Source organism: Polypterus senegalus, chromosome 12 (assembly GCF_016835505.1).
Source record: "Polypterus senegalus isolate Bchr_013 chromosome 12, ASM1683550v1, whole genome shotgun sequence".
Taxonomy (NCBI): Eukaryota; Metazoa; Chordata; class Cladistia; order Polypteriformes; family Polypteridae; genus Polypterus; species Polypterus senegalus.
The window spans coordinates 73,001,481-73,020,353 of record NC_053165.1 but is presented as its reverse complement, the minus strand read 5'-3'; the positions used below and the strand labels follow the sequence as shown (position 1 = coordinate 73,020,353).

The following is an 18,873-nucleotide window of genomic DNA, read 5'->3' as shown; positions in this document are numbered from 1 at the left end:
TGAACGTCCCTCATGTATGTATATACATATATATCTCTCTCTCTCTATATATATCTATATCTATATATATCTATATCTATATCTATATATATCTCTATATATATATCTATATATATATATATATATATCTATATCTATATATATATATATATATATATATATATATATAGATATCTATCTATCTATATATATATATATTCTATATATATATATATTCTATAGTTGGCACCCTACCCAGGATTGGTTCCTGCCTTTTGCCCTGTGTTGGCTGGGATTGGCTCCGGCAGACCCCCCGTGTTCGGATTCAGCGGGTTGGAAAATGGATGGATGGAGCGTAAAAGTGCAAGGATTTTATGTGACTTTTTATGTCACTTTTTTGTCATACTTTAAATCAGGCTTATTTTAAAATCTACATACTGTATATATGTTGGATATCATTCTTTTCAGAATTTATCGAACTTTAATGTGATGTTCTTAGATTTTCAGATTCTCATTTCGTTTTTAAATTATGAATTAAAACATATCAACCTTAGATCTTCAAATGAGTGTCTCCTTATAATTCCAAAAGCTAAACTTAAAAGAAGTGGTGAGGCGGCCTTCTGCTGTTATGCACCTAAAATCTGGAATAGCCTGCCAATAGGAATTCACCAGGCTGATACAGTGGAGCACTTTAAAACACTGCTGAAAACACATTACTTTAACGTGGCCTTTTATAACTTCACTTTAACTTAATCCTGATACTCTGTATGTTCAATTCATCATAATAACTATTCATAGTGACTCCAAAATCCATACTGACCCCAACACTTTCTTCTGTTTCTTTTTCCGGTTTCTTTGTGGTGGCATCCTGCGCCACCTCCACCTACTCAAAGCTTCATGATGCACCAACATTGATGGACTGAAAGTCAGAAGTCTACGTGACCATCATCATCAAGTCCTTCCATGAAAACCCTAAATACAAAGAGGACTGTTTGATTTATGTTAGGTAGATTGCCCAGAGGGGACTGGGCGGTCTCGTGGTCTGGAACCCCTACAGATTTTATTTTTTTTCTCCAGCTCTTGGAGTTTTTTTTTGTTTTTTCTGTCCACCCTGGCCATCGGACCTTACTTATTCTATGTTAATTAATGTTGACTTATGTTTATTTTTTATTGTGTCTTCTATTTTTCTATTCATTTTGTAAAGCACTTTGAGCTACATTTTTTGTATGAATATGTGCTATATAAATAAATGTTGATTGATTGATTGAAGAACTTGCGTCCCGCAAGATGAGACTTTGTGCCAAAAGATTTAACCACGGCTGGGGCTGGAAATAAAACACAAGCAGTAGGGCAGCTGCTGTATAGGCTTTTAAATGTTCGAAGTGGCGTGCGAGATGCAGATCACGCGGCACGGCAGCAGCAAGCCAGCAGCTGATCGAGCAAAAAGGAGGTTTAAAAAAAAAAACAACCTGTTTCCTATTGTATCACCGTTTAAGAGGGGGCATTCAGCCCCCCTCTTTACAACACAAGCAGGAGAGACGCAAAGTAGCTGGCGAGCAGGGGGAACCCCCTACTGTATGTATGTATAAATATGTATACATATATGCACATATATATCCATACATACATACATACATACATACAACAACATTTATTTATATAGCACATTTTCATACAAACAGTAGCTCAAAGTGCTTTACATATTAAAGAATAGAAAAATGAAAGACACAATTATAAAACAAAATAAATCAACATTAATTAACATCGAATAAGAGTAAGGTTCTTTGGCCAGGGGGGACAGAAAAAACAAAAAAAACTCCAGACGGCTGGAGAAAAAATAAAATCTGTAGGGATTCCAGACCATGAGACCGCCCAGTCCCCTCTGGGCATTCTACCTAACATAAGTCAAACAGTCCTCTTTGGATTTAGGGTTCTCACGGAAGGGCTTGATGAAGATGATGGTCACGTAGAGTTCTGCCTTTTAATCCATCCATCATTGAATGGATACATACATACACAGTGTGTGGCCTGTACGGGGTACATCAGAGTCCAAATCCTTCAACGCAAACACATAGACAAGTCCCGGGTTCAAATTAAGCCATTTTATTTCAATACAGGCTCTTCACACACACAATTCCTTTTTCTCTTTCTTTCTCTCCTCCACTCCCGCCAGGTGAGCTTTGTCCTTCCTCCACACCCAACTCCACCTCCCCGAAAGCGCTGAGGCAGCTACCCTTTATGTGGGACCCAGGATTACTTCCAGTGACAAAACAACACACCCGGGAAGCACTTGCAAGTCAGGCAGAACTGCTGTACTACTGAACTACTGAATGGAGGTCTTCTTCCTTAACTGCCCTGGGGTGCTCCCACCCTGAGCAAATCAACAGGACTGCCTACCTCAACTAAAAATCCCAAGGCACTGCAGGTGTCCACACTGGAGCCAGACCAAAGAAGCACTTCCACTTATCATACTGGGGGAACGACTCACCCAGGCAGGTAGCCCACCTGCATTCCCTTGCTGGGAACAGGAGTATGACCAAACCCCAGTAGGGATACACACATCCACCTGCTCTGTCCTTGCAACAAGGCCAAGCAACTGGGAAAGGGACGTTTCCTCCATCCTACTCGGGACATCAGACCATTAAATAGGGTGAATACCACGTAAAGAATGAGCAGAATTTCATTAAGCCTACCTTGCTGACAACAGAGGCTGCAAAAGATTCCTGATTACTTGTCTGAGTCTCAGCCTGTTCCATCTCAACGGGCACTACTCCAATCCAAGGCTCTCCTTCTTCAGCACTTACAGAGGGGTCCTCTTTAACCTGCAAAATACAAGTAGTGGGGGGAGATCAGAACTAAGCTCAGCAGTGCACTGGCTGGTACGTCCATAGGCTTAACTGGCAAGCCGAGCTGCCCTGAAATGACACATAGGTGACTAGAATTCAAGTACTTTTAAGAAAGCATCAATTAAGAGTCTTTTTCTTCTTCTTCTGGCTGCTCCCGTTAGTGTTCACCACAACGGATCATCTTGTTCCATATATTTCTGTCCTCTGCATCTTGTTCTGTCACACCCGTCACCTGCATGTCCTCTCTCACCACATCTATAAACCTTCTATTAGGCCTTCCTCTTGTCCTCTTCCCTGAGAGCTCTATCCTTAGCATCCTTCTCTCAATATACTCAGCATATCTCCTCAGCACATGTCCAAACCAACGCAATCTCGCCTCGCTGACTTTGTCTCCCAACTGTCCAATGTGAGCTGACCCTCTAATGTCCTCATTTCTAATCCTGTCCATCTTCATCACCCCCAATGCAAATCTTAACATCTTTAACTCTGCCACCTCCAGCTCTGTCTCCTGTGTCACCGTCTCCAGCCCATATAACATGGCTGGTCTCACTACCGTCCTGTAGACCTTCCCTTTCACTCTTGCTGATATCCATCTGTCACCAATCATTCCTGACACTCTTCTCCACCCACCCTGCCTGCACGCTCTTCTTCACTTCTCTTCCACAATCCCCATTACTCTGTACTGTTGATCCCAAGTATTTGAACTCATCCACCTTCATCAACTCTACTCCCTCATCCTCACCATTCCACTGACCTCCCTCTCATGTACACACATGTATTCTGTTCTGGTGGTCCTACTGACCTTCATTCCTCTCCTCACTAGAGCAGATCTCCACCTCTCCCGGGTCTCCTTAACCTGCTCCCTACTATCTCTACAGACCACAATGTCATCAGTAAACATCACAGTCCACGGGGACTCCTGTCTGATCTTGTCTGTCAGCCTGTCCATCACCACTGCAAATAAAGGACTCAGAGCCGATCCCTGATGTAATCCCACCTCCGTCACTCCTACCGCAGACCTCACCACTGTCACACTCTCCTTGTACATATCCTGTACAACTCTTATGTACTTCTCTGCCACTCCTGACTTCCTCATACAATATCACAGCTCCTCTCAGTCACCCTGTCCTATGCTTTCTCCAGGTCTACAAAGACACAATGTAACTCCTTCTGGCGTTCTCTATACTTCTCCAACAACATCATCAGAGTAAAAATTGCATCTGTGGTGCTCTTTCTTGACATGACACCATCCTGCTGCTCACTAATCATCACCTCACTTCTTAACTGAGCTTACACTACTCTTTCCCTTAACGTCATTCAGTAAAATTTCCAGTTTTTCTTTTCAGAAGTCCATTGATTTACCCCTGTAGGTAAGCGCTTTGTTTCTAAACGTCTTTATGGCTGACGGCTTTACCTTTGGTTGGACCACACAGCAGATAACGGCCGTTACCATGCTTTACAGTACACTGAAAAAAGTATAACATTGATGTTGTCCATTTAAACTTAAATTTTCTCTTTCAAGCAACTTAAGATTAGTCATTTAGTGTTGCAGCTTGAAATATTTGGTTTCAGATCTCAATCAAACTAAAAAAAATTGTTTGTACCAAATTAAGTTATGGTGGAGGGAATAAACGTAAAAATCCTATTTCATTTAACTTAATATTTTAGGTTGTTCATGTGCTGTGTTTGAGGAGCCATTTGTATATTCTTTCGGTCGAACTTTCCAGTTTGATGGCTTTCCAACTGCCAAAAAAGAAGAACAACTTAAAAAATAGATTTACTTCAGTAAAAAAAACAAGTGAATTGCATCCAATCACTCTAAATGATTTGCCTCAACTTAAAAATTGTGGCATCAATAAGTTAAAAAGAATTATATTGGTTCAGATTGAAAATATTAAGTGTGAATCATCACATTTTTTTTTCAGTGTAGAAGCGATCTGCACTTGAAAATCTTGAGTTGCATGCATTTTTACCATTCCCGTTTAGTTGGGGTTACTGGGATGAATCTGGCAAGGCTGATAAAGAATCAGAAGAGATCGGAGTAAGCGATACCGTGGGGCATTTGAATTTCTTGGCGATGTTCCTTGGCTTTTTTAATGAAAGGTGCATAACAGGTTGTCCTCTGCTCGTAACGGGACTTGTGTCAGTCGTTCCAATTTCTCGGTATGTAGGAGTTAAAAGTCCCTTAAACTGGGTGAAGAACTGATATCTGAAATCAGCAGTCCCCTGAACATTAAAGAGATAACCGAATAATTTTTTAAACTTGTGTCCAGCGATCCACAGACGGAGAAACACTACGAGTTTAGATAAACATCCGTTTTCTCCAGAGGGCAGCTCTCGAGCTACGGTAGAAGACTTATCTATTCAGAATGCACCACTTACTACATTTGCCGAGTACACCGCCACAATACTGAACAGACAAGGACCCAACGGAAGACTCGGACATAGCGCCTACCAGCAGAAGGTTGCCGGCGATCTCTTCGCTCTGGCTCCCCGGTGACGCTTCCATCATCGCGCCTTGCAGCTTGTAGCCGAGCCGGGGCTCCGACTGCAGGAAAACTTCGAGCACGGCCAGACGCTCGGCTGACACCCCGAAGCCACCTAGCATCATGGAGATAAAAGGCAGCCAGAAGCAGCAGCCCTCGGCGACCTGTGGTACTCTCGCCATCCTGCCTCGAAATGAGCTCTGATCTGCTCGCCGGGCGGCGATGTTTGTAAACAACGCGAGGCTTTCCGCGTCAACGTGGCGAATGAGGGTAAAGAAAAAAAATACACTGAACTCTGCGTTCTCAAAGAGTGGAGCGCGCCCTCTACTGGACAACGGGCTGTGTGACTCAGTTTTAAAACCGCAGTGACTTGTGTGAGGTGGCGGGTTTATCTTTACAGGAAGCAGCTTTCTTGTATAGAATATGTCTTGTACTGACTGAAACCTTAAATGCAAAACTGTAAGAATTTTTACCAACAGATAACACTGCAGATCATAAAACCTACATTTTTAACTTATTTAATTTATTTGTTTCACAGCTACATTTTAGTTGAACTCTTCATAGACTATACATGCTTATTATATTCATGGATTTGCAATCTCTATTAATACCTAATTTTCACTGCTTGCTTTTCCAGTTATTCCTTAGTGGTGTTTTATAAATGCCAACTCCTGTCAGAAGCACTGGGCTACCCTGTGATGCTTGAATGAAAGCGGAGAAACCCTCCACATTGAATTCCCCAGGACAAAGCCAAGAAGCAATGAGGAATGACTTAAGAACATTTATAGGAGGTGGAATGCCCAGTGAGGGCTTTCCGGTCTTTTGGCCCTGAAACCCCTGCACACTCAAAGCAAAAAATAAATTAACTACTGAGAATGTTCACTTTATGTAATTAGTTAAACCCAAAAGCATTATTTGCTGGCCTTACTTGCCCTTTTCAAGTTATACTGACTTAAATTTGTTATGCGTCACACTAACAAAATGCATTTATGTGGAAACAAAGATTATTTTCTTGTAACAGAGGCATAATCCACCTCAGGGACTGTTGTCATAGATCACTTTTTTATGTCCATCTTACTCCAAATTAACACTTTAATAATCCTCAAAACACAGTATTTCCATTTTCCCTATATAATAGTTAAATTGTGCTAATTTAACTTAAAATAACCTAGTCTGAAGCAAGGTTATTATAGTTTGACCTCTTCTATTAGTTTTTATTTCTATATTTTTTCTGACATTTGAAAATTGTTTAGTTTTAGTTTTCCTTCATCATTTTTTTAGTTTTAATTTAGTTTTTATTTCACAAAGACATTTCTATTTTATTTTTATATATTTTGTTTTAGTTTTAGTAATTATGGTCTGGTTAAAGAGCTACTATGGAGTTTAGTTTTGTGTCACAGTCAGAATTGTACACTTAGAAGGATAGGATATAAGTTTAAAAGCTAACTACATCACATCATTTACTATATACTGTATATGAACAATTTTACATAATAATTGAAAAAAAAAACATTTTCTTTGTCATTTGTGCTGAACAAATGTGCGCTGATTGTTGGCACTTTCTAATCTTTTTTGCCCAGAATGGGGCAATTTGTAATGACATTTAGGTGAATTTTAAGGTTTGAGGTTTTTTTTTTACTTTAAATGTCTACAGCACACAACACATCTCACTCCAAGACAATGTGCTTATAATGAATGCCTTCAATATTGCATTAAAAAAATCTCCCATACTGGGCTTTGTTGCTCTCCTGTGCAAAGTGGCAGGTGAATTATTATCAACAAAACGCAGGCACCTGAGAAATAAACTGAAACGTTACTCACTCGTAATTCTTCTGTCCATACGGTAAAGGTTTTGTTGACCAGCATATTCTGACTTCAGGAGTTTGAATTGCATCTCGATATAGAAGAAGCGTAAAGAAAGGCGGCACAGTAAATCACTTTCTATTTCACACGCCCGAAGTCTGTTCGCTGTGTCACCGCAACTGCCGTGTGAACACCCGCCCTCCATCACCGGCTGCCATTCAATGGATGGATAGATGCAGGCAGCTCGTGGTGGATGAGTTTCTGTTTTAGAGTTTTAGGGTTAAAGACTAGCAGCAAGAATATTCATTCAAAAATGAAAAATATTTTTAATATGTTATTATTTTATTTCAGTTAGTCTTTCCATCTACTTTAATAGTTTCTTTTAATTTTAGCTTTTCATTTCAGTTTTGTTAATTATTTTATTTCAGTTTATGAAAATGTTTTTTTAATAATAGTTTCAGTTTTGATTTTAGTTTTCGTTAACAATAATAACCTTGGTTTGAAGTCATGGACTCGTATGTCATAACAACTGAAAAGTTCCAATGCACAAAGTCCCAAACATGTCCAAAAATGACCACTAGAGGGGGATATCACTGTGAAACCCATGCTAGTAATGAGATGAAACACAGAATCTTTATTTATTTATATAAAGGTATTATTCATCACATAGAATATTCCAATCACAATGAAGCTCCGTGGAGGACAAAGGCCTAAAACAACAAGGCAAACCAAATCAATTAAGTCCCAGTTCAGATTTCAAAAGCACACAGGATCTTAAACTATGGGGTACAGCCCCTGAGGTTGTCTTATTCTAGGTCGTGATTCACAATTGTTAGTAACAAGAAAGGGTGGTCACGTACAGTTTGCCGAATGTCTTGTGGCAGGCCACAGCGGGCAGTTTAAGTGGAACACCACAATTCCTCCATGAGCTACGTCTGTGATTATTCAAGGGGGGACCCCCCAACCTACCCTGGGGTTACTGACAGCAGCAATTCTCCCTATATGATTGTTGACACCAAATCAAGTTTTGAAGACACAAAAGAGTCAAAATTAGTTCACGAAAAAAGGCTTAAGAACCACTGCACTAGAAAATTCCAGAGAAGGCACATCGGATTTACAAAAAGCAGCTGAACTCACCACTCCTAAGTGGGTTCGAAATGAACCTCCAGGAATTGTGGAAGGACATCTGGATTTATGGGGTGGAGAGCAGTACCTACCAGTGGTATCCGCTCATTTTTGGACCACCCACAAAACACAAGGCAATGTTAACATAGCAAAATCAAAAAAACAAAGAACAATGTGAATACTGAGCCAAAGTAAAAACAAACACCAAGGATATAAAACCACCGCAGGTGAAATATAACAGACTATTTCATATTTGCATAAAGTACAATACTGTATTTCAGTGTCCAACACATTCTGAGGAATCTCCACTCCTTTGCATAGTTGGAAAGTAATTCAAAGATTTTCAGTAAATTGATTTGCCAACTGCCATGGGTTTTTGTATTTCATATTTCAGCCAGTGCTCCTCCCCTGGCTGGGGTTCAACGTCTGTTTTACGTCTTTGTTGTTCATTTTCAGTTTATGCCAATGCTACTTTAGGTGATTATTTGCTTGCTTCCCGATGCCTGAGTTATGTGCCTTGTGTTTTGTGGGTGGTTCCCCAAGGGGCGGTGCCACCTGTCCATCTCTGTAAGGCCCTTTAGAGGCGGGGTCAACCCACAGTCCTTTGTGGTGCATTCCAACACACTTGAGAGTGCTGAGTTCCTGTGCTTTGTGCATAACTCAATTTTTGACCCTTCTTTTCACTTCGCCGTTAAATTACTGTATTGGATTGCCTTTTATTGTTTACGCATCTCCTTTTGGCCTTGGTGCTCCTCAGAGCTCATTTTTGTGCCACAGAGCAATTTTGTAGTAATAATATTCTTTTTATCTATAAAGGCACTACATGGTCCTCTGTATTACTAGCCAGGGTTTTTGGACAGTGTTTCCCCCATTATCAAAAGGGAGGGAAATCTCACGTTTTATAACATACTGGGGTTGTGGAAGCTGATTTATGATACTTATTTTTGATACACATTGTGACCAGTAAGGGGTGTTGCAGCAGCCTAAAACTCAGACACGATCACAAAGACACAAGTCTCGGGTTCAAATCAATGATTTACTGCCAACAAAGCCGTCACAATGCACACAATTCCTCTTTTATTTCTCTCTTTCCTCTCCACCACAACTCCAGGTGAGCTTTATCCTCCTTCCTCCCGACTCCAATGCACCTTGATGTGGCACGGTGGTTCCTTTTATCTTGGACCCGGGAGTAGTTCCAGTGCCAGGGCGTAGCCTGATGCCAGTACTTCTAGGTCAATCTGAAGTCCAAGAAACCACCAAGCAGCTATCCCTAGTGGAATCCAGGGACCCCAACAGGGCTGCTCTACAGTACTACAACTCCCAGCATGCCCTGTGGGCATCCATTGGTGAACCTGCAACCCCATTTGCTGCCACCTAGCAGCTTGGGGGAGCACTTACCTTGAATAATCCCCCTGTCCTTCCTTCAAGCTGGCCTCCCAGCTGGGTAGTGTTCCTCCATTTGTTTTTTTCTGGAGTGTTTTTTCTGTCCCCATGGCCATCGGACCTTACTTTATTCTTTGTTATTTAGTATTGCGTAAGCTTATTTCTATATCTTTCTTTTTTTTCTAAATCTGCTGGGATGCTAGCGTACCCCTTGTACAGATGCCATCCAATGCCCAGATTCTTATGTAGGCAGGGAGCCTCCTGCCTCTTTCCATGTCTGTTTGCTACCTGGGTGTCCCATTCAGGTATGGGAACAGAGTCCATTCTGGCAGTGCCAGCCTGCCTTCCATTACAATAGCATACACCTTACTTTACAAAAGCATTTTTTTTTTTGTTTCCAATGCAACAATACAATAGGAGTAAGGTTTACATGAAAAACGCAGTCAACTGAAATATAACTTGTTTACTTTATGCGGTAATAAGTGAACCACCACATACATAATCAATGGAACAGTACTGCTGTAGGTTCAATATAAATTCAGTCATCTTCCTACCCGCTATATCCTAACACAGGGTCACGGGGGTCTGCTGGGGCCAGCACAGGGTGCAAGGCAGGAACAAACCTGGGCAGGGTACCAGCCCACCACAGCGCACACACACACACACCAAGCACACACCAGGGACAATTGAGGATCACCAATGCACCTAACCTGCATGTCTTTGGACTGTGGGAGGAAACCCACACAGACACGGGGAGAACATGCAAACTCCACACAGGGAGGACCCGAGAAGGAAACCTGCAGGTCTCCTTACTGCAAGGCAGCAGCGCTACCCACTGCGCCAACATCTGATATATTGTAACGAGCACCAAGATGGAAGCAATAACAGCACAGCAACATCCTCCCCAGAAATGGAAGAGAATTGACTTTAAAATACTGCTTATGGTTTACAAAGCCTTAAAGAATCTCAGAATATCTGTCACCTTACTCTCCAAATCGTAACCTTAGGTCTTCAAATGAGGGTCTGCTTATCGTAAACTTAAAAGAAGTGGTGAGGCGGGTGGCCCTCTGCGGTTAGGCCCCTAAAATCTGGGATACGAGTTTACTGATAGAAATGCGCCAGGCTGATACGGTGGAGCACTTTATAAAACTGATAAAAACTCATTACTTTAATATGGCTTCCTCAGAGCTTCATCTTAGTGTTAGTGATCTGTGCCTCCACCACCTGATCAGGGCGCCACGCTGTCTCCACATTGATGGATTGATGCCCAGAGGTCCACATGGCCATCATCATCTAATTCTTCCACGTGAACCCTGATTGAGGTCATTTATGTTAGGAGGGCTGAGTGGTCTCATGGCCTCAGAACTCCTACAGATTTTTTTTTCTCCAGCCCTCTGGAGTGTTTTTCTGTCCTCCCAGCCATCAGACCTTATTGTATTCTTTGTTATTTAGTATTGCCTAAGATTATTTTTATATCGTTTTCTTTTTTTCCTTCTTTATCTTCCGAAGCACTTTGCGCTCCATCATTTGCATCATAATAAATATTGTTGTTGTCTGACTCCCTCCTTCACCTTGCTGAGCTATTTGCACCCTTCTTATGGGGGCCAATTTTCTCAGCATTAATTCAGGATACAAAGGCTCCTCCACAAGCACCTGCTCACTCTCACCTGTCCCAGTCACTGACTGTTTGAATGTGTGTGTGTGTGTGAATGTGGCATTTTGTGCCAGTTTGCTCTGCACGCCAGTGGCACAAACGCTTCAGCCTCAGACATAAACACACGTTAAACGAATTGAATTTAATCTCTTTTATAGTCGTTATACAAAGAAATCCAATCATTGCTTGCGCGTTTGCCTGAACCAGTAGCCCCCCTAGGGTAGGGAGCCTGCCAGTCACGTGCCGGTGGTATTTTCTTTTTTTTAGAGTCGTGTCTCTTTAAGAAATTCAGCCGCCCTCAGCCATGGCTCTCGAAGCGAAGCACAGCGCCCCCGGAGTGCCAGTGGCACGGAAAGATTTGAGCCCGAAATCAGCTCAGTCCAGCCTGCTGGAGGTGACTGACCGACTGGCCGGCCAGTCGGGCTGCAGGGTTTGTCGAGGAGCGAAACAAGCGGTAAAGAAAGTGAGCCGACATGAGTGGACGAGTCGGCGATCTGAGCCCCCGGCAGGAGGAAGCGTTGGCACAGGTAGGGTGAGGCTCGCTGGAGCCCAAGATGCTTGTTGGACTTGACACGCAGGGGGGCTTCGCCAGCACGAGATTAAAAATAAATAAATAAATAAATAAATAAAAAAAAACTACGGGGACTGAATATTGCGGGGTTTGAACTTCGCGGAAGAATAGCTGATCCTCCTCTTCAAGTGTCGAGTAGCGAACTGAGCCCCCAAAGTTTCTGCGATTGGAAGCCGGCTGGCTCGCACTCCAAACTGCCGCAGTCCTTTCTGCTCTTTGTGGCTGTCCATGGCCGACATGCGATATGGGGAAACAACTGCTGGGAAAGCGAGAACTCTACTGCAGGGTGGTTGAAGTTTACCGCACGAATAGGCTGCTCGAGCTTTTCAACTCCGTGTGAATTTGGTATGGGGGGGTTCATCTGCCTGGCAGGACCGCGCTGTTTTCATCTGTTCCAACACCTAAACTGACGTATCTCCTGAATCGCAATGAATCTGCATATTTGTGCGTTGAACCGCTGTGGGGAAAGCAGGGACCGTAGAAGACAGGAGCCCCATTACGAGACAAGACACCTAATAACATGACAAGTGAGATCTGCTTTGCTTTCTCTTCCTGCCTGCCTTGGCAGCCTCAGTATGGCACTGGCAAACTCAACCAGTGCCGGTGTGGCAGCCTAACCTGACAAGCAGCGACTGTCTGCCACTTCAAATTAGGCTAAGCGGCTATAAAAATGCATGTATGGATAATTTTATAATCATCTTACCATACTCGACTGCCTTGCATCGCAGCGTGTGACCAAAGATTAGAAGTATTAAAGATACACGGCGGGCTCCATGCAGCTGACTTTAACAGAATATGGAAAGATTAGCACTGTAATAAATGTGAATATTTGTGGATATACACTATACTCTCGATACTATATATACACTGTATATACTGTATATACTGTAGATAGATAGATAGATAGATAGATAGATAGATAGATAGATAGATAGATAGATAGATAGATTTACGATATTAAGTCCACGTAGATACGCGGACAAGGTGCTAACCAACCTTGACCCCTAAAAATGGTGCGGGGGCAACTGCAATTATGGGGTTGGTTGGAGGGGGGCATAGTGAGATATAGTCGCAAAACACTATAACAACTAACAATGTACTGTTCTCGACATTGAATTTGGTGGGCTCAACATAATAATTGGGGGGGGGGGCTTAGCCTATTAAATGAACCCATGGAGCCAGGCTTGGTAGACAACACAAAGACAACTACCAGGCGCGGGATTCGAACTTAGGACTAATCGAATTGGCTGTTAATAGCTTATGCTGACTAACGACCACCATCCATCCATCCATCCATCTTCAAAATCCACCTAACCAGGGAAGGGTTGCGGGGCAAAGCAGGTTCAAAACCCTGACAGGGCGAACACACAGGTACACGTATATCGGGGTCAATATTATAATACCAATCCACCTAACCACCAAGTCTTTGGACTGTGGGAGGCCACCCGCAGGCGAACAAGGAGAGAACATAAAAACTCCATGCAAGACCACTTGGGTCTCTTTTTCCTGCGCGTTTTCCCAAACGTCCAGCCAACTCAGAATGGATCTGAAGATGTAATTTATTGTTCCGCTGTCCTTCGATTCTTTGTGTTAATAGTGTGTGCTTCACCAAATGAAACTCCAGGCAGTGCAGTCCAAAGGCAACTTTCTTTGTGATGCAATGGCGAGGCGTCATCTCTACAGGAACTGGACTTTCAAGTTTGGACTGCACACTATGCGTGTATATCTACCTGCACACGCCTATTATCTGAACTCAGCGATGTCGACAGGCTTATCCCCGCACCCCTGGGCTCAGGTCAGCAGCCAATCAAAGAAGGAACACGTGATGATAAAGTTGATGAAACCCAGACGACACGCTTCTCGGTTTATAATGTCAGTATTGTCAAGTACAAAGTGGGGGAGAACAGAAGTCGCTGCCGTAAAACCACGCGCACGTTTGCGATAATGGACAAACTACTTTTAAGAACAATAGTTACTAAACTAGTGCTTACATATTTAAAAAGGGGAAAGGAAGAAAAGTGTACAATTATCGCCAAAACGATCTGTACACGCATTTCCTTTCCCCGATGCGCACAATCATCTCCGCGGTTCCTAAACGCACCGCGCCGGTATCTGGTGCAGAAGCCTGCTGCTGTCTAACCGGTACCTCCTGTCATTTCTCTCATTTAACTGATCTGGCAATACGACGTAAAAGTGGGAAACAATCTGATCTAAGAGTTCCGAAATATCACACTCTGCAAGGTCATGTTTGGCATACACATTAGAATGGGACATTCACAATAGAAAAAAAAGCCGAGAAAACAACTAACGGGGCGTTACATCGTCACTTAGCATTCTCAGCTAAACCAAATCAGGGTCGCGCGAGCCTATGGTTAGAAGAAATAATAGTCGCAAATTAATCAACACCGTAAGTCTTTGAGACGTTGGAAGAACACCCAGTCGGACAAACAAAGGAATAGCGTGCAAACCCCAAAAGGACAGGCGTAGCACGCGAACCCGAGATACGTCTTTCGTGCTGCAAAAGCGCTACAGTGCAGCCAACATGACTTTTTGTATTGTACGAAATGTAATGTGCGAGGGGACAAACTATGGCTTTTAAACAAGTGATGATAAAAAGTAAACGTTTGTTATATCATTTCTGTAAAAACTGCAAAACACTGTATGTTCCCTTTGGTGTTAATATCTATTTATCTACCATATCAGGCTGTATATATCTGTGTATTATACAGAACCTTCCATGTCTAAATATCTATTACATAGTGCCTGTCATATCTTATATAGTGTCTTTCACATCTGTCTGTTGCATAATGCCTTTACTGTCTATCTATCTATCTATCTACCCAGTGTTACAAAAAGAACCTAAAGTTACAAAAGGTCCCTACTAAAGTTACAAATGTGCCATTTATAGGTTACAAAAAAGTCCCTAACATCCATCTATCCATCTATCTATAGGTGCCATATAAATAAAATCTATCTCTCTCTCTCTATTATGTAGTGCATTTCCTTTGACATCTATCTATCAACCATATATCTATTATATAGTTCCATTTCCTATCATATTTTGCATTTGATAGATAGATAGATAGATAGATACTTTATTAATCCCAAGGGGTAATTCACATAATGACACATAATTTGCTGTCTGTTATATAGTGCCTTTCACATATCTATCTAAATCCTGTCTACTGTACCAAATACTAATTATCTATCTATGTGAAACCGACATTTGCACGATAGACATATGCGTGCTGACAAAATAGCGCCGATTAAAACGCATCGTCAAAATCGCGAAAGTTTCATTAAATATGAATTACTAGTTTAAAGCATATATAATAATGTTTATTTTAGAAGTCAATATTATGAGACACGGCATGCCATCAGCACGGCACGCAGATAGTCCTTAAGAATACGCCCTGCATATGTAGGAAGAATTGCAGGAAGGGCGTCCCACTCTCTTGGCCTCTCTCGCGATTTTGTCGGCGCGCATTTGTCGAAAACCAGTTAGCGGCTTTGTCGGCGCTCATTTGTCCGTCGCGGTTTTGTCGGGGCGCATATGTCTATCGCGCTTTTGTCGGTGAACTATCTATCTATTATGTGTTACAAAAAGGCCATAAAGTTAGAAAAGGTCCTTACTAGAGTTACAAATGTGCCCTACAGGTTACAAATGTGCCATTTATAGGTTACAAAAAAGACCCTAATATCGATCTATCAAGAGGAGCTATATAAATAATATCTATTTATCTCTATTGTGTACTGCATTTCCTTTGACATCTATCTATCAACTATATACAGTGGTGTGAAAAACTGTTTGCCCCCTTCCTGATTTCTTATTCTTTTGCATGTTTGTCACACAAAATGTTTCTGATTATCAAACACATTTAACCAGTAGTCAAATATAACACAAGTAAACACAAAATGCAGTTTTTAAATGATGGTTTTATTATTTAGGGAGAAAAAATCCAAACCTACATGGCCCTGTGTGAAAAAATAATTGCCCCCTGAACCTAATAACTGGTTGGGCCACCCTTAGCAGCAATAACTGCAATCAAGCATTTGCGATAACTTGCAATGAGTCTTTTACAGCGCTCTGGAGGAATTTTGGCCCACTCATCTTTGCAGAATTGTTGTAATTCAGCTTTATTTGAGGGTTTTCTAGCATGAACCGCCTTTTTAAGGTCATGCCATAGCATCTCAATTGGATTCAGGTCAGACTTTGACTAGGCCACTCCAAAGTCTTCATTTTGTTTTTCTTCAGCCATTCAGAGGTGGATTTGCTGGTGTGTTTTGGGTCATTGTCCTGTTGCAGCACCCAAGATCGCTTCAGCTTGAGTTGACAAACAGATGGCCGGACATTCTCCTTCAGGATTTTTTGGTAGACAGTAGAATTCATGGTTCCATCTATCACAGCAAGCCTTCCAGGTCCTGAAGCAGCAAAACAACCCCAGACCATCACACTACCACCACCATATTTTACTGTTGGTATGATGTTCTTTTCTGAAATGCTGTGTTCCTTTTACGCCAGATGTAACGGGACAGTTGCCTTCCAAAAGTTCAACTTTTGTCTCATCAGTCCACAAGGTATTTTCCCAAAAGTCTTGGCAATCATTGAGATGTTTCTTAGCAAAATTGAGACGAGCCCTAATGTTCTTTTTGCTTAACAGTGGTTTGCGTCTTGGAAATCTGCCATGCAGGCTGTTTTGCCCAGTCTCTTTCTTATGGTGGAGTCGTGAACACTGACCTTAATTGAGGCAAGTGAGGCCTGCAGTTCTTTAGACGTTGTCCTGGGGTCTTTTGTGACCTCCGGATGAGTCGTCTCTGCGCTCTTGGGGTAATTTTGGTTGGCTGGCCACTCCTGGGAAGGTTCACCACTATTCCATGTTTTTGCCATTTGTGGATAATGGCTCTCACTGTGGTTCACTGGAGTCCCAAAGCTTTAGAAATGGCTTTATAACCTTTACCAGACTGATAGATCTCAATTACTTCTGTTCTCATTTGTTCCTGAATTTCTTTGGATCTTGGCATGATGTCTAGCTTTTGAGGTGCTTTTGGTCTACTTCTCTGTGTCAGGCAGCTCCTATTTAAGTGATTTCTTGATTGAAACAGGTGTGGCAGTAATCAGGCCTGGGGTGGCTACGGAAATTGAACTCAGGTGTGATACACCACAGTTAGGTGATTTTTTAACAAGGGGGCAATTACTTTTTCACACAGGGCCATGTAGGTTTGGATTTTTTCTCCCTAAATAATAAAAACCATCATTTAAAAACTGCATTTTGTGTTTACTTGTGTTATATTTGACTAATGGTTAAATGTGTTTGATGATCAGAAACATTTTGTGTGACAAACATGCAAAAGAATAAGAAATCAGGAAGGGGGCAAATAGTTTTTCACACCACTGTATCTATCATATAGTTCTTTTCCTATCTATCATTTTTGCCTTTGATATCTATTATATTGCACCTTTCATATCTATCTGCCTAACTATCTGAGTGCCTTTCAACTAACTAACTCTCCGTTCTCGTAGACCAGAATATGTTTGCTGTGTAAGGTTTCTTTGTACTTAGGCATGTTCTGACAGCTTAACCTGAACATGAGCCATCCACACGGGGTCCATACAGCAATTGCCCAAGGCTCTGCTGTGTCTGCATGTTCTCCCTGTGCTATGGTGGGCTTCTTCCAGCATATTGAATGCTGCTGTGTTTTGCAGTTGACTTTTTTATTCTGGAAGAACAAGAGGTGGTGGGTTCACCTGAGTGCTGCTCTCACTCTCTCTGTGGGTTCATCTGAATTCACCTCATTTTTATATAGAGCTCTTCATGCAGTGCAGCCCCAGAGCGCTGTGACATGTTTTCAGGTAAAATGTAAGTTATAAGGCTTTTAAGTTCAGATTTTTTGTTGCCTCTAAAGAGTCCAATTGAATGTTCATCTGCCTGTCCCCACAGACTAGCAGTGCAACACCAACAGCAGACACTCCAGTACAAACCACATTCCATTGTGCAACATTCTCAAGTCTAATTCAGGGTATCCATAGCCTGCCAGCCATGGACACCACACGAGGACAAGGTCTCACCCTCACAAAGGGTTTAGTTAAATTTATAAATGCAACCTGAGCAATTCTGTCTCCAGGTAGTGGTGGAGGAGTAGGGGACATAAGAGTCACACATCAATCAGGCCGAGTGTCTTGTTCTGCGTCTGGGGTTAACTAGCCGGGCTGGGCAGACATGTTTGACAGCTCAGCTGACTTTTCCAACTGTTCTGCTCTCATCTTCTTCTTTTTTTTTTTCTTTCTCTATTTTAGTTTCGGGAGAACATTCAAGACATCCTGCCCAGCCTGCCTGCCCAACATGACCACTTCTTATTGCGCTGGCTCAGAGGTAAGTAAATGAAGTCATTAGAACCTTCTTTAAATGGAGCCCAGAGGTTTAAGACAGTCAGGTCTGTTGTAGACTGGAATAAAGCCATTAGAGGTGCTTTATTGAAGGCGCAAGACGATGTAAAGAACATTTATATTAATAAAATATATTAAGTTATATTAATTTTATATGGAAGATAAACTCTTTTTATTGAGTTGTTTAATAAGCGATGCCTGGATCAAGCATCAGAGGGTCAAATCCTGCTTCTGGATGTTGTCCATGTGGAGTTTTCATGTTCTCCTCATGTCTGGGTGGGTTTTCTTTCTCCTGTAAATTTGATGAGTTGGTGATCCCAAAAAGGCCTGAGAGTGAGGGTGTATGTGTGCATGAGTGGGCCCCTGTGACGCACTGGCACCCCATTCAGAGCTGGACTGTGAGCCCAGTGCTGCCAAGGCAAGCAGAATTGGATGGGAACTGAAATGCTATGTGCTATCAATTTGCTGCATTTCTAAATAAGTGCATTTTCTTACCTATAAAAGTACTTGACATTATAAGGAGTGATGGAGTCAACAAGTGGAGGGGGTGTCCACCCAAATGAGTTTTCTAGCCCGTTTGCTGTGGGTCTTTTTGAAGGCCTTGCCCATTTTTGCTATTTTGTGGTGCCAGACTCACAGCA

General features: G+C 42.1%; 2 protein-coding genes across 2 annotated transcripts in view; one reads left to right on the top strand and one right to left on the bottom strand.

The window, feature by feature from the left end:
• Nucleotides 1-5,560, bottom strand: part of rnf215 (ring finger protein 215) — a 28,759-nt gene extending 23,199 nt beyond the window's left edge. Inside the window, exons 1-2 of the mRNA XM_039772275.1 lie at nt 5,281-5,560; nt 2,673-2,801 (exon numbers count right to left, since the gene is read on the bottom strand). Coding sequence (XP_039628209.1) covers nt 2,673-2,801; nt 5,281-5,493 — 342 coding nt within the window. The 5' untranslated portion in view covers nt 5,494-5,560. The remainder of the gene's footprint in view (nt 1-2,672; nt 2,802-5,280) is intronic.
• A 6,036-nt stretch (nt 5,561-11,596) lies between these two features.
• The window catches only part of sec14l8 (SEC14-like lipid binding 8), a 54,761-nt gene continuing 47,484 nt past the window's right edge, over nt 11,597-18,873 (top strand). Inside the window, exons 1-2 of the mRNA XM_039772273.1 lie at nt 11,597-11,803; nt 18,143-18,218. Of these exons, the coding sequence (XP_039628207.1) occupies nt 11,750-11,803; nt 18,143-18,218 (130 nt within the window). The 5' untranslated portion in view covers nt 11,597-11,749. The remainder of the gene's footprint in view (nt 11,804-18,142; nt 18,219-18,873) is intronic.